Raw genomic sequence first — 19,402 nt, forward strand, 5'->3', positions numbered from 1 at the left:
TCAAACAATGCTTGCCAGTTAACTCTCAGTCACTATCAACTGGCGCATTCTCAATGGCATCATCTGTACCAACCAGAATGCAATTGACAACCCACCAGTACCCATGCAGTATAAATGGTTGGTTTCCCTTTGTACTGGTGTTCTTGTGAAGCATCCTGATTAGTGCAAGATGAGAAAGTTCAACATGGCTCAGTTTTCCGGTGATATTGTTTGTGTTGATGTTTTCTGATCAATGAACAAGCCCAGAAAAATTAATCTAGTTTCTCTCCAAAGATTTATTTCTACAGCAGCTGTCAAACTTAATTTTTAAGTTTTAAAAATTAACCTATTGCTTTTAACATTTGCACCTTGATCTGGTGGTTGGGGCTGGTTTGGGGCTGGAGTGGGGGGCGAGCAGGGGCTGGTTTAGCTCACTGGGCTAAATCGCTGGCTTTTAAAGCAGACCAAGCAGGCCAGCAGCATGGTTCGATTCCCGTACCAGCCTCCCCGAACAGGTGCTGGAATGTGGCGACTAGGGGCTTTTCACAGTAACTTCATTGAAGCCGACTCGTGACAATAAGCGATTTTCATTTTCATTTCATTTCGTCTTTATTTAATGACATTTTATTGTAAATTACTTCAGCCTGGATAGTACTTTATATCCTTGATAATAATTTACTTAACATGGGTGATTTTTAGCTGACCCCTGAAGTACTTGAGTAAGCTGCTTTGGTCTAGCAATAGATAATATGGGTTGTATTCTTCATCTGCCAAAGGCGGTATCATGGCCCGCGATACGACGGAGGATACGACGTCAATCGAAAATAGAGGTCGGTGCCGGGCACCCAGCAGAATGCCATTCTCCGGCACCTCGATAGCGTTGTGAATGTATTCTATGCCCGTGCTGCCGTGGGCATGCAAGTTGTACGGTAATGGCCATTCGTATCTCATTAGTGTGACAGACTCAGTAGTCTCCCGTCTCCCACGAAGCTCCACCTCCGCCAGGTGGAGGTGACAAAGGCGAGGTTCACTTGTGACATTTAACAACAGGGAGCGGGTGCCGTGGCTAGCGAGGGAGTGAGGGGTGGTAAGAAAGGGAGCGAGGAGAGGTAAGAAACGTTTCCAAGGTTTCCAGCAACAGTGGGCTGTCAGTTGTGCCACTGGCTGGGCGGGGGGGGGCATCTGCCAGGGCCGAAAGGAGTAGCGGGAGTGGGGGGGTCGGCCAGCAAAAGAGCCGTGAAGTCGGGGTGCCCTCAAGGTGACTGGGGTAGCCGGTAATGGACTGCCATTTCCATGGCCTGCAAGACAGACAGCTGCTTACGCACTCAACTGACTGCCACTGTGTCCCATGAATGTGCAGAGTGCCACCAGCCGTATGGTCCCCCAGACTCCCCAGGCGATCCCCTGGACGCCAGCTGCTCCATCAACGGGACATGCATAGCCCAGTGCAACCAGTGGCCACCAGGTGTTGCCAGCCCTCAGTGGACCCATCCATGGCGCTGCCCCACTACAAGGGCAGTGGGGGGGGGTTGTCGAGAGCACCCCCAATATGCACCGTGGCTTTTGCCATGTTCCCTCGCACACTGTTCTCCCCCACCCAGGGCGGGTGCCCCACCAGTGGCACTACCAGCCAGCCAACCTCGCAGGAACACCAGCTGGCAACAGGCCCCACCTGCCAACTGCGCCCTTGCTCCCATCCACCCTGCCCGTGGACAGGTGACGGTCACCATGAACCTTTATGGCTTGGGGCCCTTCCAGGTGCCGAGCAAGGACCTGTCCGGGATCTCCCAGATCTCTAGGCAAAGATGCATCTGAACCATGACGGATGCCCTATATGCTCGGGCAGTGCAAAATGTCACCTTTAGTGTGGACCGAGCCCACCAGGTTGCCCGTGCAAAAGGATTCGCCACCATCGCTGGCATTCCCAGGAGCAGGGGCTGATCGATGGGACATATGTCCCCTTGTGGGCACCAGTGCATGAGGGGGTGCCGTACGTCAATTGATAGGGTTTCCACCTTCCCGTACCAGCCTTCCCGGACAGGCGCCGGAATGTGGCGACTAGGGGCTTTTCGCAGTAACTTCATTGAAGCCTACTCGTGACAATAAGCGATTTTCATTTCATTTCATTTTCAATGTGCAGTCACATCATGCACGTAGGTTTCCAGTACCCATGCAGCATGCACAACGCTTTCATCTTGATGAATTTGAAGGTTCGAGACACGTTTGAGGTGAAGCTATGGGTGTAAGGTGGCTCTTGGGCAACAGGGGTTGTCCGCTGTAATCGTGGCTGATGATGCCTATCTAGAAGCCTCAGCCTGATGTGGCTAACCACTACAATGACGCCCGTGTAGCAAGCAGGAGCGTGATTGAGCGGTGCAACGTCGTCTTGATGATGGAAGGAAGAAATACTGAAACGAAAGCTTGAATTCGTGAAAGACTTTTAACTAGAAGCCAGCCTCGTGCATTGACAAGCCTTCACCCTTTTATTTCATCATTATTTTCCTCTCTCTCCGCAACCCTCTCCCTCTGTGTTGTCTAAATTTGTGTAGATTTTGATTTACATCTACATCTATTGTCATGTGTATCAAGGCAGTGAAAAGTATTGTTCTGCGTACAGTCCAGGCAGATCGTTCCATGCACCAAAAGAACATTGGACGCACAATAAGGGTGGCATGGTGGCACAGTGGTTAAGACTGCTGCCTCACAGCACCAGGGACCGGGGTTCAATTCCAGTCTTCGGTTTCAATGGAGGAAAGCCCCAAATTACATACGGACAAACTAAATTTTTAAATAAGAAACAGGGTTTTAAAAATAGACTTACAGGCACGGACCGGTGACATAGAGGGCGGCACAGTGGAACAGTAGTTAGCACTGCTGCCTCACAGTGCCAGGCACCCAGACTCGATTCCGATCTCGGGTCACTGTGTGGAGTTTTCACATTCTTCCCGTGTCTGCGTGGGTTTCCTCCGGGTGCTCCGGTTTCCTCCCACAGCCCAAAGATGCGCAGGTTAGGTGGATTGGCCATGATAAATTGCCCCTTCATGACCAGGAAGTTTAAATGTGGTCATGGGGATAGGGTGGGGACGTAGGTCTAGATAGGGTGTTCTTTCCAAGGGGGGGTGCAGTCGGGATGGGCCAAATGGCCTCCTTCTGCACTCCAGGGATTCTATGATTCTATGATAAATACACAATGTAAATACATAGACACAGACATCAGGTGAAGCATATGGAGTGCAGTTCAAACACAGTTGAGAAGCTGAGCAGAGAGTTCAGTTCAGTCCATAAGAGGGTCATTCAGGAATCTGGTAACAGCGTGGAGTGTGGTAGTGTGTGTCATCAGACTTCTGTATCTCTTGCCCAATGGAAGAAGTTGGAAGAGAGAATAACCTGGGTGGGAGGGTCTTTGATTATGCTGCCCACTTTCCTAAGACAACGGGAGGTGTAGACAGAGTCAATGGATGGGAGGTGGATTTGCTTGATGGACTTGGCTGTCTGTAGTTTTTACTGTCTTGGGCGGACAGTTACCATACCAGGCTATGATGCAGCCCCTGAGAGGATGCTTTCTATGGTGCATCTGTAAAAGTGGTCAGATTCAATGTGGACATGCCGAATTTCCTTAGTTTCCTGAGGAAGTATAGGCACTGTTGTGCTTTCTTGGTGGTAGCGTTGACGTGGGTGGACCAGGACAGATTGTCGGTGATGTTTACACCCAGGAATTTGAAGCTGTCAACCATCTCCACCTCGGCCCCATTGATGCTGACAGGGGTGTCCTGAAGCCGGTGACCAGGTCTTTAGTTTGCTGACATTGAGGGAGAGATTGTTGTCATTGCTCCCTGGCTCTCTATCTCCTTCCTGTGTCCTGACTGATCGTTGTTTGAGATCCGATCCACTAAGGTAATGTCATCAGTAAACTTGGCGATTGTAGAGTGGGGCAATTGGAAAGGGGGATTTGGAAAAGGGATATTAGGTAGTCAGTGACATTTTTGTCAGTTTACTTATATTACTGTTAAATAATAAAAGATTATTTGTGTTTAAAATTTACAAATCAGGTGAGAGCAGTTTATTGGACTCAGCCAAGGACCTTGAGGTATTTTAAAATAACATCTAATTGCAGTTGTGTTGTGACCCCGGGTCAAGGGCTGGAATTGACTGTGCACTAGCCCAGGGAGTCATGGCAATTGATTATTCATGTTTTGGCAGTACCCAGGAACTGTTTCCCTATGTGAATTTGTTCTGTGATCCCATATATGACTATTCACTGTTGTCACTTTGGGAAAACTGTCAATGAAAGCATCGATCTAGCCCACCATGCATAAAGAAATGGTAATCTTGCCTCTTTAGTTCCATGTAAGTGTCTTTCAAGTGTCTAAAAATGGCATATCATTCGAGTTAAGAAGTGATTTTAGCTTTATGATAATCTTGACTTATTTTAGAAGGATTAAAAACAGTGCTGCTTTATAATTGCACTCGTCATGTGTTATCAGTTTTAGACGTTACTTTTTGTTTACGGTTCCTAAGCCAATTTTGTATCCAATTTGCCACATTAACCTGTATCTAATGGATTTTCACTTTTTTTGCCAGTCTGCCATGTGGGACCTTATCAAATGCCTTAAAAAAATCCATGCAGACAACATCCACTACACTACCCTCATCGATCCTCCTTGTCACTTCCTCAAATAATTAAATCTAAATGGCGAGGCATGACCTTCCCTTACCAAACCATGCTGGCTATCCCTGAATAGTCCATACCTTTCTAAATGACAGTTTATCCTATGTTGTTCCCATGTGCCAGCATGTCAATGTACATTATTGATTTGATTTGATTGATTTGATTTATTGTCACATGTACCGAAGTACAGTGAAAAGTATTTTTCTGCGGCCGAGGGAACGTACACAGTACGTACATAGTAGACTAAAAAAAAAATCAACAGAGAACATTGAGAAATGGTACATCGACAAACAGTGATTGGTTACAGTGCGGAACAAGGGGCCAAACAAAGCAAATACATAGGGCGTCGTGAATAGTGTTCTTACAGGGAACAGATCAGTCCAAGGGGGAGTTGTTGAGGAGTCTTGTAGCTGTGGGGAAGAAGCTGTCTGGATGTGTGGGTCTTCATTCAGACTTGTGTACCTTCTGCCTGATGGAAGGGTCTGGAAGAAGGCAATGCCTGGGTGGGTGGGGTCTCTGATAATGCTGTCTGCCTTCCTGAGGCAGCGGGAGATGTATACAGAATCAATGGCAAGCTTGTGTAATGCGTTGGGCGGAGTTCACCACACTCTGCAGTTTCTTGAGATCTTGGGCCAAGCCGTTGCCATACCAGGCTGTGATGCAGCCGGATAGGATGCTTTCTATGGCACATCTGTAGAAGTTTGTGAGAGTTGATGCAGACATGTTGAATTTCTTTAGCTTCCGTAGGAAGTAGCGACATTGTTGGGCTTTCTTGACTGTTGCATCAACGTGAGTGAACCAGGACAGACTGTTGTTGATGGTGACCCCCATGAAATTATAGCTATCGACCATCTCCACTTCGGAGCCATTGATGCAGACGGGAGTGTGTGCCAAACTACACTTCCTGAAGTCGATGATAATAACATTCTGGCAATGTTTATAAAAGCTTAGCAATATGCATGTAGTGTAATAGCTTAGCAGAATAGTTATGATAATAAGTGATGTAACAGTGACATCAGCAGTGTAGAGGAGTGCTGTGAAGAGAAAAAAACAAAATACTGTGGATGCTGAAAATCTGAAATAAAGACAGAAAATGCAGGATAAACTCAGCACGGTAGCACAGTGGTTAGCACTGTTGCTTCACAGTGCCAGAGTCCCAGGTTCGATTCCCGGCTAGAGTCACTGTGCGGAGTGATGCACGATCAATAACTCCCGAAGCGAGATTGCTGGACAATTGAAGGCTTTATTGAACTAGATGTTTCCCCCAGCAGCGCAGGTACAGAATGCAGCAGCTAGGGAAACACAGACTCTTAGACTCTGCCTTTCTGGGCGGAACCAGCAAGCAGGCTTCACCAATGATCTTAAAGTATCAGGTACCTCCAACACCAATGATCTTACAGCATCAGGTACCTCAAACCTAGGTACAGTCATACACCTAATACCGACTACCACACGGAGTCTGCACGTTCTCCCCGTGTCTGTGTGGGTTTCCTCCGGGTGCTCCGGTTTCCGCCCACAAGTCCCGAAAGACGTGCTGTTAGGTGAATTGGACATTCTGAATTCTCCCTCTGTGTACCCGAACAGGTGCCGGAGTGTGGCGACTAAGGGCTTTTCACAGTGACTTCACAGCAGTATTAATGTAAACCTACTTGTGACGATAAAGATTATTATTGGTGTGGCAGCGTCTGTGGAGAGAAACAGAGTTAATGTTTCAAATCTAAATGATCCTTCTACAGAAGAGATCTGTGTACTTAGCTCATTGTGTATATTTTGCACATAGTGTAAATAAACCAATTAGAAGTAACTACCTCAGCCAAGATACAGCTAGGAATCTTCCAACAAAACTCATAAGAAATTTACACAAAGACTGTGGGCGGGAGTCTCCAAATTGATCATGGCAGTTTTGGGGGTGGGTGGGTGCGGAGAATCTGTCATTTGTAGCGTGATTTGCTGGGAGTTTCTCGGTTGGCGAGTTCCCCACTGCTATCTAACCACACTTGGTCACATTTGTAGGCCTTGGGGAGTTTCTCACCGGGCTAGCCCCCATCTAGGGCTTGATTCTTCAGCCACGCTGCACCCGAAAGGCTGCTTTCCGTGGCATAATGTGGCTGCGAGGAGTAGGGAGACCCCGCTCCCAGGATCTACCCAGCTTCCAATGCCTTGCAAAATCCAGAGCAATCTCATGAGACGCTGTGATTTAAATCCAGCCTCTTGTGGGCAGGAGCACCTTTCAGCAAATCTGCATATTAATACTGCTAGACTCACTTTAATGTGCAGGTAGTCAAGGCGTGTGATCTATCTCCTTCACCTTGGACAGCATGGGCGTTCAGTACTGGTCTCCACAAACGGGCATCAGTCGGAACTGCATTTGTGGGGGTCTCCCAGGGGATCGGAGGCCCCAGCAGCATGTCCTTTGGGCAGGGTGGCGCCCTGGCACTAATGATGCCACCCAGGTATCCTGGCAGTGTCCCTGCCAACTGGAAGCGCCACCTGGGTACTTTGGCAGTACCAGGCTGGCACCCAGGTGGCACTGCCAAGGTGACAAGCTGGCATGTTTTGCGTTGTGGCGATTTGGCCGGGGTTGCCCTGCGCAGATGATCGGGGATCGCTTTGCGAGCTCCATTCAAAAATGCCGTCCCAATCTCTCGCTAAACTGATGAATTGAGATCAGCGGAGCTCCTCCGCGCACCAAACCGGGATATGTGTCGCCTCAGTCGCCTGTTCCCTGCTGCGAGCATCGGGAAACGCGTGGCTAAACCCTCTCGCTATGGGACTTTGTTCCCATTTAGTTATATCCTACCCTTAGAATTATTTTCATCACTGTGAAGCTGAACACACTAGCCAGACCTGCTCCTCAGAGATCGGTCCACCATTTTGAAAGCATGCCCTGATCTCTACGTGAGTTTGTGGGTGCTCCACACCCTCTACCCATGGGTAATGTCACCCCCCTACACACATATGGGCACTACCCCACACCCCTCCATGTGATGAAACCCTGCTCAAGGGGAGTATAGGGGCCAACAGATCTGGGGGCCTTCAAATGAGGTGTGTACAAGTCCATGTGGAGGCAGAATTGGCACAGTAAATGGGAAATCGGGATCAAATCCCAATCTTGCTTAACTAATGAAATGTTTTCAGTCCAATTTATATGAACAGATTGTCAACCTCGTCACTAATTCCTCTTCCCTTTCTTCCCATCTGCCATGCAGCAATGGAATGCACTGGGAACATGGTGTATGCTTTAACCAAATATTCATGCAAAAGAAACTGCTACTACCTCAGTACCGGAAGTGCCTGTCCTTATCTTCCGTCGTCAGGCTACTTGGAAGGATGCAACTGTCCTGAGAACATGTACTTCAATCCACAAACGAAAAACTGTGTTGCCAACATGTAAGAAAGCCTTCAAACATAGGAACATAGGAACAGGAGTGGGCCATTCAGCCCCTCGAGCTTGACCCACCATTGAATGAGATCATGGATGATCTGTGGCCTAACTCCATATACCTGCCGTTGGCCCGTATCCCTTACTATCTTTGATTGACAAAAATCTGTCTACCTCAAATGAACAACTGATCTCGGTTCAACTGCTGTTTGTGGGAGAGTTACAACCTACCATTGGGTGAAGACGTTCTTCCTAACATCTCCCCTGAACGCTTTAGCCCTAATTTTTAGACTAGGCCCCCTAGTTTTAGAATCTCCAACCAGTGGAACTAGTTTCTCTTTATCAACTCTGTCTTTCCCTGTTAATATCTTGAATACTCCAATCAGATCAACCCTTAACCTTCTGAATTCTAACAAAAAAGGTCTAATTTGTGGAATCTCTCCTTGTAACTCAACCCCTGTAATCCAGGTACCATTTTCGTAAACCTACGTTGCTCTCCCTTCATGGCCAAAATATCCATTCCAAGACCAGAACTGCTCACTGTGACTCTGAGTGGGGTCTAACCAGGGTTTTATAAAGCTGCAGCATAACCCCTGTGTCTTTATACTGCAATCCTAGCTAGCTAGCATTCCATTAGTCTTTTTGATGAGTTTTTGTCCTTGTTCCTGGCATTTTAAGGACCTATGCACCTGAACCCCTAAATCTCTTTGGACATCCACTGTACCTGATCTCTTTCCATTTAGAAAGTACTCTGCCCTATCCTATTTTGGTCCAAAATGGTTAATGCTTACTTTGAATTCCATCTGCCATAAGTTTGCCCATTCACCTAGTCTGTCAATATCTCCTTGTCATTTTCTGCTCTCCAGATTGTCTGCAATGCCACCTAACTTTGCATCGTCCATAAATTTGGATATTTGACTTTTTCTGCCATCATCCAAGTCATTAATGAATAATGTGAATAATTGAGGCCCCAACACAGATCCCTGTGGCATTAGTCATTAATTAGCCACTAATCATTTCCTGCCAATTAGAGTAACTACCCATTACCCCCACTCTCTGTCGCCTGTCACTCAACCAATTTCCTAACCATGTCAATAATTTGCCCTCAACTCCATGGGCTTCCTCCTTAGTTAACAGTCTCTTGTGTGGAACTTTATCAAATGTGGCGGCACGGTAGCACAAGTGGATAGCACTGTGGCTTCACAGCGCCAGGGTCCCAGGTTCGATTCCCCGCTGGGTCACTGTCTGTGCGGAGTCTGCATGTTCTCCCTGTGTGTGCGTGGATTTCCTCCGGGTGCTCCGTTTTCCTCCCACAGTCCAAAGATGTGCAGGTTAGGTGGATTGGCCACGCTAAATTGCCCTTAGTGCCCAAAAAAGGGTTAGGAGGGGTTATTGGGCTACGGGGATAAGGTGGTAGTGAGGGCTTAAGTGGGTCGGTGCAGACTCGATGGGCTGAATGGCCTCCTTCTGCACTGTATGTTCTATGTTCTAAATGTCTTTGGAAGTCCAAATCAATGACAACCGTAGATATTCCCCTGTCCACTACCTTAGCCGCCTCTTCAAAAAATCCAATAAGATTAGTCTGGCTTGACCTTCCCTTCTCGATTCCATGCTGGCTCTCCCTGATTGGCTTGTTTCAAGGTGTTCAATTACCAGTTACCCCATCCTTGATTATAGGCTCCAACAAATTCCCAACTACAGATGTTAGGCTAACTGATATAATTCCCTGGTTACCCCCTTTCACCCTTCTTAAAAAGTGGAGTGACATGTGCAATTTCAATCCAGAGGGACTGGTACTGAATCCAGGGAACTCTGGAAGATTATAGTTAGGACATCTACCATGTGCTCCCTACTTTGTTTAATACCCTCGTATGGAAACCATCAGGTCCTGGGGACTTGTCGCTCTTTAGTTCCATTGATGTCCTAGTTACTGATGCTGTACTTCAGTTAATTGTATTAAGTCCCTGTCCTCCCTCAACTATTAATAATTTTTCAGGACTTCTGGCAAGTTATCTTCCTTTTCAACTGTAAATACTGAGACAAAGTAATTGTTCAACATTATCGATGACAATATCTCCATTTTCAACTTTTACTGGGCCTACATTGCTCTTGTTCACCCGCTTTCCCTTTATATAAATAAAAAATATCATCTTATTGATTTTGACGTCCCTTGCAAGTTTTCTTTCATAATCCCTTTTAGCCTCTCTTATAAACTGCTTTGTGATGGGGTGGCATAGTGGCACAATGGTTAGTACCATTGCCTCACAGCGCCAGGGACCCGGTTCAATTCTGATGTTGGGTAACTGTCTGTGTGGAGTCTACACTTTCTCCCTGTGTCTGCGTGGGTTTTACTTGTCCTTCAGGACAGGTCTAAGCCACAGGAATCAGAGTTCTTTGAAGCATTTCTGATCCATCCAGAGAGTCAAAGAGGTCGACAGCACAGAAAAGGCCCTTTGGCCCATTGCCTTTGCACCGGTCAAAAACAATCAACTAAGTAATCTAATACAATTTTCCAGCACTTGATCCATAACCTCGTGTGCCTTGGCATCGCAAGTGCATATCTAAATACTTCTTAAATGTGATGAGGGTCTCTGCGTCCACCACCCTTTCAGGCGAGTTCCAGGCTCCCGGCACCCTCTGGGCAAAAAAGATTTTCCTCACATCCCCTCTAAACCTCCTGCCCCTTACCTTAAATCCATGCCCTCATGGTGATTGATCCATCCACCAAGGGGAAAAGTTTCTTCCTGGCTATTCTATCTTATGTGGCTTTTTCTCGATTTGTTGTGTGTCCAAGTAAGTGATATTGACATTGGCGAAGGGAAATATAATCATTTTTCAACTGGGGATAATGCAGGAAAATGCTGTTCAGTATGTTACATAGGTACATAGAATTTACAGTGCAGAAGGAGGCCATTTGGCCCATCGACTCTGCACCGGCTCATGGAAAGAGCACCCTACCCAAGGTTAACACCTCCACCCTATCCCCATAACCCAGTAACCCCACCCAACACTAAGGGCAATTTTGAACACTAAGGGCAATTTATCATGGCCAATCCACCTAACCTGCACATCTTTAGACTGTGGGAGGAAACCGGAGCACCCGGAGGAAACCCACGCAGTCACGGGGAGAATATGCAGACTCCGCACAGACAGTGACCCAAGGCGGAATCGAACCTGGGACCCTGGAGCTGTGAAGCGATTGTGCTATCCACAATGCTACCGTGCTGCCCTCATGGGTCATGGTAAGAAGTCTTACAACACCAGGTTAAAGTCCAACAGGTTTGTTTCAAACACAAGCTTTCGAAGCTCGTGTTTGAAACAAACCTGTTGGACTTTAACCTGGTGTTGTAAGACTTCTTACTGTGCTCACCCCAGTCCAACGCCGGCATCTCCACATCATGTTTTAGTGGTGGAATCGAAGGGCTAAATATTGGCCAGGACTTTGGAGAGGACTCAGCTGCTCTTGGGAGTTATCTAGTTCAGGCCAGGATTATGTAAAGTAGCGTTTGAGACTGGGCAGAATGTCTTTTCTGTGTCTGTATTTCCTGTGTTTCTACATTATAATACATGACATGTGAAATTCTTCAGCACATTGCTGCCAAGGGGTGTTAAAGAGCTATATAACTGCAAGGCATAACCTGGTCCCTGTTTGTTCTGAACAGTCTTCCTTGCAAATGAAAGTTTTAAAATTTATTTTTATTTTTTGTTTCTTGAAGTATGGAGTGCCCTTGTTACCTGAACGGGTCAGTGTACAAACCTGGTGACAAAACACCATCATCTTTATCGGCAAATAATAAAATATGGTAAGTATATATAGTAAATGAAGCACTCAACATTCTTGATGGCTGGCACAGACTTGATGAGTCGAAGGCCCTCTTTCTGTTCTGTAAAACTCTGTGACTCAATGACATATTATCAATCTCTGTCTCTAAAGGCGTTTGTTTGATGAAAAATGAAATGAAATGAAAATGGCTTATTGTCACAAGTAGGCTTCAAATGAAGTTACTGTGAAAAGCCCCTAGTCACCACATTCTGGCGCCTGTTCGGGGAGGCTGGTACAGGAATTGAACCATGTTGCTGGCCTGCCTTGGTCTGCTTTCAAAGCCAGTAATTTAGCCCTGTGCTAAACCAGCCCCTAAACAGGTGTCACTTCTGAATAATATTGAACAATAGTCAAAGATACTTTCAATGTAGTAAGGCAACCATTTTGCCTGAAATTGAGCTCTTCTTACACTGCGTTTTAGTCATTGAGATTTCCTTAGTTGTACAACTGCCTCAGAATTGGTTTTCTTATCTTTTGGAGGGTTGGTGCAGACTCAATGGGCCAAATGGCCTCCTTCTGCCGTGTCGTGTCTTTTCGTCCGACGTCACTTCGTCCAACGACACTTCGTCCACGTCTTTTGGTCCAACGTCTTTTTGTCCGCACGTCTTTTGGTCCAACGTCTTTTTGTCCGCACGTCTTTTGGTCCAACGTCTTTTTATCCAATTACAAATAAACTCCGTAGAAAACCAGGTATAATATCTTCAATGAGAATTTAATTGATAAAATGCAAGTAAAATACAGCAAGTAAATCTAAAAGTTTACTAATTACTTAAAATTCCCGAAAGCTATCATATCACTTAGAAAATACAGTTGAAAAATGTAGTTAAAAAATCTAAAAGTTTACTAATTACTTAAAATTCCCGAAAGATATTATATCACTTAGATAAGATGTCACTTAAAATTGATGCATTAGAGAAGATATTATACCTTGATTTCTATTTACAAAAAGTCAAGTTACAAAAAGTCTTTGACAAAAAAAATTATCGGACAAAAAGACGTAACAAGTTACAAAAAGTCTTTGACGAAAAAAATCATCGGACAAAAAGACGTAGGACCAAAAGATGTGGACGAAGTGTCGTTGGATGAAGTGACATTGGACGAAAAGACATAGCACCCCTTCTGCACCATAGAATAGAATTCTGACAGTGCAGCCTTACATTCGGCCCATCGAGTCTGCACCGACCTGGGAAGGGGCACCCTACCTAGACGCACTGCCCGGCCATATCACCGTAACCTCACCTAACCGTTGGACACTAAGGGGGCATTTTAACATGGCCAATTCATCTATCCTGCACATCTTTGGATTGCGAAAGGAAACTGGAGCACCCGGACCCACGCAGACACGGGAAGAATGTGCAAACTCCACACAATCACCCAAGACCAGAATCAAACCCAGGTCCCTGTCACTGTGAGACAAGAGAGCTAACCACTGTGCCACCATGATGCCCTCACTGTGGGGATTCTATGGAGTCAAATTGTGATTGGGACCATTTTCCAATATTATCTTCTGGAGTTCTGAATGAACCTCCACACAGATTTCCACTCTGGGGAGTTAAGGCTCACAATGGCCTTCACAGCTGTGTGAACACACCATGTGGTGCCAAATCCATTGGTGTGGTTTGGAGCTCCAGAAAACAGGGTGGGAATTCGACACAGTCAAGCTGTCCTTTCATATCTGACTTAAACTTACATTTTGGCTATTTGCTATAAACTGGAGACTAGAAAGTAAATTAGACTGACTCAGGGGCTGGTTTAGCACAGGGCTAAAGAGCTGGCTTTTAAAACAGACCAAGGCCAGCAGCGCAATTTCCATTTCATTTTTTCATTTCATTTCATCATTCAGCTTTCTCTAGTTCCTGTAACTTAGATAATTAAGGGCTGTATTCAACTTTCAGGTTTTTGAATTTTGCTAATATAATCAAACTTTACAGTAGCTTCGAAACAATAAAATAAATATTCAACAGATACTGGAGGAGGAGGGAAAGGATTTCAGATGGTACACCACTTTTAATAATAATAATGTGGAGATGGCAGCATTGGACTGGGGGGAGCACAGTAAGAAGTTTTACAACACCTGGTTAAAGTCCAACAGGTTTGTTTCAAACACTAGCTTTCAGAGCACTGCTCCTTCCTCACCCTCCCCGATATCACCCCCTCCCCGATATCACCCCCACCCCGATATCACACCCTCCCCGATATCACCCCCTCCCTGATATCACCCCCTCGATATCACCCCCTCCCCCGATATCACCCCCACTCCGATATCACCCCCTCCCCGATATCACCCCACCCCGATATCAACCGAGGAAGGAGCAGTGCTCTGAAAGCTAGTGTTTGAAACAAACCTGTTGGACTTTAACCTGGTGTTGTAAGACTTGTTAATAACAATAATAATCGCTTATTGTCACAAGCAGACTTCACTGAAGTTACTGTGAAAAGCCCCTAGTTTCCACATTCCGGCGCCTGTTTGACAAGGCTGGTACGGGAATTGAACCATGCTGCTTTTGCTCTGCACCCAGAACTTACCTCCTGGGTACAGGGCATCAAGGGAGGAAGCACCTGTCTAGGAGGAGAGGGGGACAGGGAGAGGAAGGGGGAATGCATTGGGGAGGGGGGGGGGAATGCAGAGGATGAGACCAGGTAAGGCGGATGGGGCGGGGTGGGGGGGATGTGGAGGGTGAGATGCAGGTAGGGCCGATGGGGTGGGGCGGGGTGGGGGGGGGGGGGGGGAAGGAGCACATAAAGAATAGGATGGGAAAAATGTGTTGGTTCTTGGATTGGCTTCAGCAGGTGGGGTGCAGGCGGAGGAAGCAAGATGGCACCGCAAACAGCCACTTTGGAGGGTCCCTGGGCAAAGGGAGACCCCAGAGTGCAGGGACATTTACACAGGGGACAGACTAGCGACCTTGGGTGAACTGACGGATGGGCGGCATGGTAGCACAGTGGTTAGTACTGTGGTTTGACAGCGCCAGGGTCCCAGGTTCAATTCCCGGCTTGGGTCACTGTCTGTGTGGAGTCTGCACATCCTCCCCGTGTCTGCGTGGGTTTCCTCCGGGTGCTCCGGTTTCCTCCCACACGTCCTGAAAGACGTGCTGTTAGGTGAATTGGATATTCTGAATTCTCCCTCTGTGTACCCGAACAGGCGCCGAGTGTGGTGACTAGTGGCTTTACACAGTAACTTCATTGCAGGGTTAATGTAGCCTACCTGTGACAATAATAAAGATTATTATTATTATCTTGCTGAGTGGCTCCCAAAAATAAATTGGAGAATTGCCTGAAGAGTAGAAATTATTGTGTTATTCTGTGATTTTAAGATGTTTTGAAAATATTTGAGAGCCACTGAACCATTCATCACAAAATACCCAGTTCTTCCCTGACCTTATTGGCACTGTGTCAATATGACGAGTTGAGATCAGTTTCTGGTCAATGATGACCTCCCAACTTTAAAAGAAATATTCTTTCATGGAATGTGGGTGTCGCTATCAAGGCTAGCAACAGTTATCAATCCCTGCTTGCAATGGAGAAGGTGGTGGCGAGTTGCCGTTTTGTACCACTTCTGTCCATCTAGTCTGACTTTTCTGTAGTAGTCTTTGTAGTGAGGTGCTATCATTTCAGAGAACAGTTTAAGAGTCAACCATATTGCTGTGGGTCTGAAGACATGTGTAGGCCACACTCGGTAGGATGCATACTTCCTTCCCTAAAGGACATAGATGAGCCAGGTGGGATTTTATGAAAATAATGGATTCTTCTGAGTCTAGCTTCCAATTCCAGATTTATGAATTAACTGAATTCAAATTCTACTAACTACCATGGTGCAATGTGAACTAGTGCTCGCAGAACAGTAGCCTGGGTCGAGCGCAGTAACATTATCACTATGCCACTGTCTCCTCCATGTGTTTAAGAAGTTGGTGTTGGTGGTGAAGATTAAGCGCAACTGGAGGTTATTTGGCTGCATCTTGTTGGTCACCGAAGGAAGATTTAAATGCTGAAGTTTCGCTGACCATTCAAAATACATTCCTTTAATTTGCTAAGCCATAACAGGCTGGGGCTGGTTTAGCTCACTGGGCTAAATCGCTGGCTTTTAAAGCAGGCCAGCAGCACGGTTCAATTCACGTACCAACCTCCCCGAACAGGCGCCGGAATGTGGTAACTAGGGGCTTTTCACAGTAACTTCATTGAAGCCTACTCGTGACAATAAACGATTTTCATTTCATTCATTTCACAGGCAGAAATATTCTAACAATATTCTTCTGTTAATGCAGTGCCTGCAGTGGGGCTGAGATCAAGTGTTCAGAAAAACAGGTTTACCCAAGAGGTAAGAAAATATATACATACATATTTGAATTTATTGAACGTGTTGTCAACTTCGGTATCAGTTTACACTTGAAAAACTAATGGGGCTAAAGGGAGACAAGTCTCCTGGCCCTGATGGAATGCATCCCAGGGTACTAAAAATTCGCTGGACTCTGAGGCGGTTCCGGCAGATTGGAAAACAGCAAATGTGATGCCACTGTTTAAAAAAGGAGACAGACAAAAGGCGGGTAACAATAGATGCCAGCGTTGTGGCTAGACTGGAACAGCTCAGTTCGGAGTGCGACAAGTCCTGGAGCACAAGTCTTCAGTCCTATTGCTTGGATATTGTCAGGGCCCAGAGCCTTTGCAGTGTCCAGTGCCTTCAGCCATTTCAAGATGTCACGTGGAGTGAATCGTATTGACTGAAGACTGACATCTGTGATGCTGGGGACCTCCGTAGGAGACCAAGATGGATCATCCATTCGGCACTCCTGCTGAAGATTGTTGCGAATGCCTCAGTCTTGTCTTTCGCACAGATGTGCTGGGCTCCTCCATCATTGAGGATGGGGATATTTGTGGAGCCTCCCCCTCCAGTGAGTTGTTTAATTGTCCACCGCCATTCATGACTGGATGTGACAGGACTACAGAGCTTAGATCTGATGCGTTCATTGTGGAATCGCTGAGCTCTGTCTATTACTTGCTGCTTATGCTGTTTATCACACAAGTAGTCCTGTGTCATAGCTTCGCCAGGTTGACACCTCATTTTTCGGTATGCCTGATGTTTCTCCTGACATGCTCTCCTGCACTCTTCATTGAACCAGGGTTGATCCCCTGGCTGGGTGGTAATGGTAGAGTGGGGGATATGCTGGGCCATGAGGTTGCAGATTGTGGTTAAATACAATTTTACAGCTGCTGATGGCCCACAGCTCCGCATGGATTCCTTTTCTTGAGTTGCTGGATCTGTTTGAAGTCTATCTCATTTGGCACAGTGATAGTACCACACAACACGATGGAGGGTATCCTCAATGTGAAAACGGGACTTTGTCACCACAAGGACAAGTCACTCTTACCGATACTGTCATGGACAGATGCATCTGCAGCAGGCAGGTTGGTGAGGATGAGGCCAAGTATGTTTTTCCATCTTGTTGGTTCCCTCACCACCTGCTGCAGTCCCAGTCTAGCAGCTCTGTCCTTTAGGACCTGGCCAGCTCGGTCTATGGTGGTACTACCGAGCCACTCTTGGTGATGGATATTGAAGTGCCCCACCAAGAGCATATTCTGTGCCCTTGTCACCCTCAGTGCTTCCTCCAAATGGTGTTCAACACGGAGGAGTTGGTACGATTCTGTGAGTATGACTATGTCAGGCTGTTGCTTGACTAGTCTGTGAGAAGCTCTCCCAACTTTGGCATAAACCCCCAGATGTTAGTAAGGAGGATTGTGCAGGGTCGGCAGGGCTGGGTTTGCCGTTGTTGTTTCCAGTGCCTGGTTCGATGCCGGGTGGTCTGTCCGTTTTCATTCCACTTTTGTGTTTTTGTAGTCGTTGAATACTCAGTGTCTCGCTCGGCCATTTGAGTCAACCACATTGCTGTGGGTCTGGAGCCACATGTAGGCCAGACCGGGTAAGGATGGCAGATTCCTTCCAAAAAGGACATTAGTGAAACAGATGGGTTTTTACGACAATCGGCAATGGTTTCATGGCCATCATTTGACCTTTAATTCCAGATATTTTATTGAGGTTAAGTTCCATCACCAGCCGATGACTGAACTTGCCAGAACAAGATATTTCTTATCCATTCTAGTCCCCTTTTAATGATGTGGCAAAGCTTCAAATTTCAAAGCAGCTTAACTAAGACAATTGTGAAGTCTCATTTCTTTAGATTTTAATTATAGTTGGGAATTTAAATCAAAATGTTAAAAAAAATTGTGTTTTCTATATTCTGGGCAGCACAGTGACCATAATAGTGGTTAGCACTGCTACCTCACAGTGCCTGCAACCCGGGTTCAATTACGGCCTTGGATGAGTTTGTGGAGTCTGCACATTCTCCCCGTGTCTGTGTGGGTTTCATCCGGGTGCTCTGGTTTCCTTACGCAGTCCAAAGATGTACAGTTTAGGTGAATTGGTCATAATAAATTGTATCTTAGTGTCCAAAGGGTTAGGTGGGGATGGGGTGGGGAAGTGGGCCTGGGTGGAGCGCTCTTTCGGGGAGTTGGTGCAGACTCATAGAATTTACAGTGCAGAAGGAGGCCATTCGGTCCATCGAGTCTGCACCGGCTCTTACAAAGAGCAACCCACTCAAGCCCATGTATCTACCCTATCCCTGCAACCCAGCAACCCCCACTTAACCTCTTTGGACACTAAGGGCAATTTATCACAGCCAATCCACCTGACCCGCACATCTTTGGACTGTGGGAGGAAACCGGAGCACCCGGAGGAAACCCACGCAGACACGGGGAGAACGTGCAGACTCCGCACAGACAGTGACCCAGCCAGGAATCGAACCTGGGACCCTGGAGTTGTGAAGCAATTGCGCTAACCACTATGTTATCGTGCTGCCCTATGCTACCGTGCTGCCCACTCAATGGGCCAAATGCCCTCCTTCTGCACTGTAGGTATTCTATGGTCTCTCCTTTATTCCATCTTTCTTTATTTTGCATCTGATCTCACATTGAATTAAATACTCTTTAACTGGTACTTCCTGGTTCAAGTGTAAGGTTGTTTCCTCTTTATTCCCTTATTTCCCCTTTTGATCCTTGGGTGAGTAATGGACCAGTGACTCTAATCAGTCTTTAACTCAGCCTGTATCTATAAATGAAACAGCGAGAATACGAAAGGCATCATTGTGACTGGGTTTGACTGACTTGGCTGGTGGCCAGTGAATTGCCTCAAATGCCTGTGCCCTGCCCGGTTACCAGTGGTCATTGGTTCTAGTTCCACTGGCAGCTTGTTCCAAACTTCCAGTGGGAGTTTGTTTTACCTTCAATTCAGCAAGCTCGATGGACAAACTCACTCCAGGAATATCCAGTCAATTCTCACCAAAGGTCCACTGTGAGAATCTGATAACCCTCTCTCTCTCTCTCTCTCTCTCCAGAAAAGGCTGTGCAAGCAAAATCCAGAATCTGATAACTCTCCTGCAGAAAAGAGGCTGGCACGGTACCACAGTGGTTAGCACTATTGCTTCACAGAGCCAGGGACACAGGTTAATTTCTAGCCTTGGGTGATTGTCTGTGTGGAGTTTTTACGTTCTCCCCATGTAGC

General features: G+C 46.5%; 1 protein-coding gene across 1 annotated transcript in view; it reads left to right on the forward strand.

Annotated features, from left to right (window-relative positions):
- LOC119969955 (otogelin-like protein) overlaps positions 1-19,402 on the forward strand; it is a 199,464-nt gene that overhangs the window by 97,976 nt on the left and 82,086 nt on the right. The window contains exons 13-15 of the mRNA XM_038803921.1: positions 7,858-8,038; positions 11,747-11,833; positions 16,116-16,168. Coding sequence (XP_038659849.1) covers positions 7,858-8,038; positions 11,747-11,833; positions 16,116-16,168 — 321 coding nt within the window. The remainder of the gene's footprint in view (positions 1-7,857; positions 8,039-11,746; positions 11,834-16,115; positions 16,169-19,402) is intronic.

This window comes from Scyliorhinus canicula, chromosome 8 (assembly GCF_902713615.1).
Source record: "Scyliorhinus canicula chromosome 8, sScyCan1.1, whole genome shotgun sequence".
In the NCBI taxonomy this organism is placed as follows: domain Eukaryota; kingdom Metazoa; phylum Chordata; class Chondrichthyes; order Carcharhiniformes; family Scyliorhinidae; genus Scyliorhinus; species Scyliorhinus canicula.